This window comes from Monopterus albus, unplaced genomic scaffold, assembly GCF_001952655.1.
Source record: "Monopterus albus unplaced genomic scaffold, M_albus_1.0 scaffold7556.1, whole genome shotgun sequence".
In the NCBI taxonomy this organism is placed as follows: domain Eukaryota; kingdom Metazoa; phylum Chordata; class Actinopteri; order Synbranchiformes; family Synbranchidae; genus Monopterus; species Monopterus albus.
The window spans coordinates 1-567 of NW_018135409.1; the positions used below are offsets into that span (position 1 = coordinate 1).

The following is a 567-nucleotide window of genomic DNA, read 5'->3' on the forward strand; positions in this document are numbered from 1 at the left end:
ACATGACCTGGCCTTCATGTTGCCCTCGACTTGTACCTGGGAAGTCATGGAGAGGCAGTTGGGGGTAGCAGTGATGCCCAATACAAATCATCACAGCATCAAAAATGTGTTTCTCCTTTTTGCCATCCTTGTTCTCGGTTTCAACATCCCACTGGCCTGAGTGAGAAAAGTCTGATCTCTGCTTCACCTGCAAGACTTTGGTCTGGGCAACAGAGAGACAGAAACAGATGACACTTAAAGCAGGTGTATGTAATGCAATGTCTAATCAGTTCAGTGTGCCACAGTAGACTCCTGTCAAGTTCTGGACACATCACAAGGATGCACCTGAGCACCATGTGCAGGGCCACAGCCAAGGCTCTGAATGAGTGAGAACTCCTTACATTGAAGCGTATGTGCTTGGTGAGCCTGAAGTGGTCCGCATACATGCGAAAGTAGTCCATGATGAGGGAGTTGTGCATGTAGTTGGGGAAGTGTGCAGGAATGGGGAAATCACTGAAACACATCATCTCCTTGGAGGTGTTGATGATGACAGAGTGGTAGATGCTGGCTCTGTCTGGCTCTGGATTC

General features: G+C 48.5%; 1 protein-coding gene across 1 annotated transcript; it reads right to left on the minus strand.

Annotated features, from left to right (window-relative positions):
• Positions 1–4: 4 nt before the first annotated feature.
• LOC109954378 (dimethylaniline monooxygenase [N-oxide-forming] 5-like) lies at positions 5–561 on the minus strand (the record flags this gene model as incomplete). The annotated part of the gene is made up of 2 exons (XM_020589730.1): positions 381–561; positions 5–202 (listed from the first exon to the last, which is right to left on the minus strand). Coding segments are annotated over exons 1-2 (324 nt in total), but the record flags the coding sequence as incomplete, so codon positions are not given.
• Positions 562–567: the final 6 nt, after the last annotated feature.